Below are 3,432 nucleotides of genomic sequence, written 5' to 3' on the forward strand. Positions count from 1 at the left end.
ACACGTAAAATTGATCTTCACACGCCGCAGCCTCCCGGTCAGACGAATTTCTCTGAATCGGATGAAGTTCCCCCTAGGCCTGGGGTCGCGGGAGTGGAGAGTGTCTGGGGAGCGGGCGGCGGCGGCGGGGTTCAGTGACGGGAACCAATGGGCTGCCAACTCGCGCGTCTCCGGCGCGACTGCCGAGATTGACGTGGAGGACACGTAAAATTGATCTTCACACGCCGCAGCCTCCCGGTCAGACGAATTTCTCTGAATCGGATGAAGTTCCCCCTAGGCCTGGGGTCGCGGGAGTGGAGAGTGTCTGGGGAGCGGGCGGCGGCGGCGCAGGCGCGTCCGGGGATGGAATGTCCCAAGCGAGACCCCCTCAAAAGGGCACGGAGGGCTGTAGTGCGCCCCGCCCTACCCCGGGGGCAGACCCAGGCTGTTGGCCCGCAGATCCTGGGTATTTGCCGGGCACTTCCCGAGTCGCGGCCCCCCGCGCAGTGCGACCACCCTGGCTAACCCGCTGGTGTTTTCTCCCCTCCGCTCACTGTCCTCTGGCGCGTCCGCAGAGCAGACGTACGGCGAGGTCAACCAGCTGGGCGGCGTGTTCGTCAACGGACGCCCCCTGCCCAACGCCATCCGCCTGCGCATCGTGGAGCTAGCGCAGCTGGGCATCCGACCCTGTGACATTAGCCGGCAACTCCGCGTTTCCCATGGCTGCGTGAGCAAGATCCTGGCGCGCTACAACGAGACCGGCTCCATCCTGCCCGGGGCCATCGGGGGCAGCAAACCCCGAGTCACCACCCCCAACGTGGTCAAGCACATCCGGGACTACAAGCAGGGCGACCCTGGAATCTTTGCCTGGGAGATCCGCGACCGGCTGCTGGCCGACGGCGTCTGCGACAAGTACAACGTGCCCTCGGTGAGCTCCATCAGCCGCATCCTGCGCAATAAGATTGGCAGCTTGGCGCAGCCCGGGCCCTACGAGGCGAGCAAGCAGCCGCCGCCACAGCCGGCGCTGCCCTACAACCACATCTATCAGTACCCTTACCCCAGCCCCGTGTCCCCCAGCGGCTCCAAGATGGGCAGCCACCACGGGGTCCCGGGCACCGCCGGCCACGTCAGCATTCCCCGCTCTTGGCCCTCCGCGCACTCAGTCAGCAACATCCTGGGCATCCGGACGTTTATGGAGCAAACAGGTCAGTCGTGGAGGCCTTCTGGAGCCTTCTTGGAAGGGACAGAATTGAAGATGAGGGCTTGGGCAATGAGGATGAGGGGTAACTCCTAGTCCTCCTTGGACCTGTTTTGGCTCAGGCTCCGGGGGCTAGGGCTGGCCAGGGAGGTTGAGGGTCCGGGGCCTAATATGGGAGACATCTTGAACTTTTTATGACAAATGTGGAAAATATTTCCCGGAAGAGCCATCGCCGACCACAAATTTGGAGGCCTGAAATTGCCTTTTTCCCCCTTTATTCTTGCAAAAAATATGCAACACCCCTATCGCCAGATCTAAGCCAAACAAGCCTCAGTCAATTCTTCGGCCCTTTCTTAAGGGTTTTTCAGGATAACCTCACCGTTTCCCAAAAGGTTCTGTCCCTCCCAGGCCCAAAGGCTCTTTCCAGTAAAAGGCAAAGGGCCACCAGGCCGGTCTTATCTAGTGACCTCAGGCAGGCCTGGCGGCGCTGCAGGTTCTGGAGCTGGGATCTCCGGTGGTGGCGCCTCAGGACTCACAAGGATGTGCCCTTTGCCTGTAATTAGAACTCTGTTCACTTGCTGGTCATCTCGCCCAGGGAGGAAGGAGGTGGAGTAGGGAGAGAAGACTGTGGCGGCCTTGATGCGGGGCTCGGGAGATGTGCCTGGGCCGGCCTGAGTGCCCATTTTCTCTGCACTGCCTCCTGTCCCAGCAGCCGGGCAAGGGATAGCAAGCTCTTCCATGAGTAAGAAGCAAAGCTCACCACAGCCCCAAAGAGGAGGGGGTCGGGCAGCGGAAAGAAAGGAAAGCTTAGACCCAGAGGCAGTGGGGCCGCTGCCCAGGCCTCACACAAGGTTTGTTTCTTCCGGTGGCTCGAACCCAGCCTGGGGGTGGGAGGTGAGGTGCACAACTTCCCCGGAACGACCTGGGGGCAGCTGGCTGGGAGGCGGCCGCACCGGGTTTGCTCTCAGTTCTAGAACTTTCTCTGGGTTCCCCCAGCGCACCCGTGCGGAGGAGCAGACGAGTGCCGGGGCTGCCGGGGTGGCTGGGTTGGCGCCTCTTTGGGGAGACACGGGGATCTCCGGAGGCTTTTCTGAGAAGAACCGTCTCCAAACCCTCCGGAGACGTGCTGAGGCTTTGAGAAACCCATATGATTCTCAGGACATGCTTTGGGTTTGACCTTGAACCTTTCCGGGCGCCCCCTCTGGACATTGGAAAGGCACCTTGGCCGAGTGGGACCAGCCCGGTCTCACAGGCCGTCTCCCCGCCGGAGACCCATTGTTTTGCGGAAAGCGGGGCGCAGGCTTTGGAGGAACGGGGAACAGCCTCTGCCCCGCTAAGGAGTGAACTCGAAACCCTATGCCCGCCCCCCTCCGCCCCCCTGGGCCGCTCTCCGAGCATCTGGAAGCCGCAGGTGTTCGGAGGACCCTGGGCCGCGCCCTCGGAGATGCCCTGGGTGCTTGTAAGCACCTGTGTCACCCTCGGGCTGGAGGGCCGCGCTCGAGCCCAGCGCAGATTCGGATGGGACGTCCCCACTAACCTGTCCCGTGTCCCCTCAGGGGCCCTGGCTGGGAGCGAAGGCACCACCTATTCCCCCAAGATGGAAGACTGGGCCAGCGTGAACCGCACGGCCTTCCCGGCCACCTCGGCAGTGAATGGGCTCGATAAACCAGCACTGGAGGCGGACATTAAATACACTCAGGTAACCAAGGGTCCGGGAAGAGGTGTCCTTAACTGGCAGAGCGAAGGAGTTGGGGGAGGGAGAGGAGGGAGAAAGAGAAAGAAAGAGAACTCCCCAGGCCTGGCAGCCCGCCCTGTCACCCAGGGCTCTCTCAGCATTTTCTCTCCTTTTCTCAAGCTCACACTTTGGGGGAAGCTGGCTTTTGAGGGGATTGCGTTGCCTTTTGCCAAGATACTTTTGCTACAAAAACTTGAACCCAGAACACAGATGGCTGAGGTTCTCTTTAAACCCCAGCTGGGCTGGTGAATACCAGGAAACCTCTCATCTCATTATTATTTATAACAATTCGAGTGGAAATCACTTGGCCAGGGGCCTTCCTAGGAAAATTAGAGGACAAGCATTGCGTGGGGATGATTGAGGGGGCAGCAGGGGAAAGGGGCATCCCCCGTTTGTTCCGGTAACTGCACGTGCTGCAGGAGTCGGCGGGTTCCCTGCGGCTGATGGTCTGTCCCTCTCCCTCCGCACAGTCGGCCTCCGGCCTCTCCGCGGTGGGCGGCTTCCTCCCAGCCTGCGCCTA

At 61.3% G+C, this 3,432-nt stretch overlaps 1 protein-coding gene across 1 annotated transcript in view; it reads left to right on the top strand.

Moving 5' to 3' along the window:
* The first annotated feature begins 261 nt into the window (after positions 1–261).
* Positions 262–3,432, top strand: part of PAX1 (paired box 1) — a 13,708-nt gene continuing 10,537 nt past the window's right edge. Inside the window, exons 1-4 of the mRNA XM_006770879.1 lie at positions 262–445; positions 555–1,184; positions 2,734–2,876; positions 3,383–3,427. Of these exons, the coding sequence (XP_006770942.1) occupies positions 262–445; positions 555–1,184; positions 2,734–2,876; positions 3,383–3,427 (1,002 nt within the window). The remainder of the gene's footprint in view (positions 446–554; positions 1,185–2,733; positions 2,877–3,382; positions 3,428–3,432) is intronic.

This window comes from Myotis davidii, unplaced genomic scaffold, assembly GCF_000327345.1.
Source record: "Myotis davidii unplaced genomic scaffold, ASM32734v1 scaffold802, whole genome shotgun sequence".
In the NCBI taxonomy this organism is placed as follows: Eukaryota; Metazoa; Chordata; class Mammalia; order Chiroptera; family Vespertilionidae; genus Myotis; species Myotis davidii.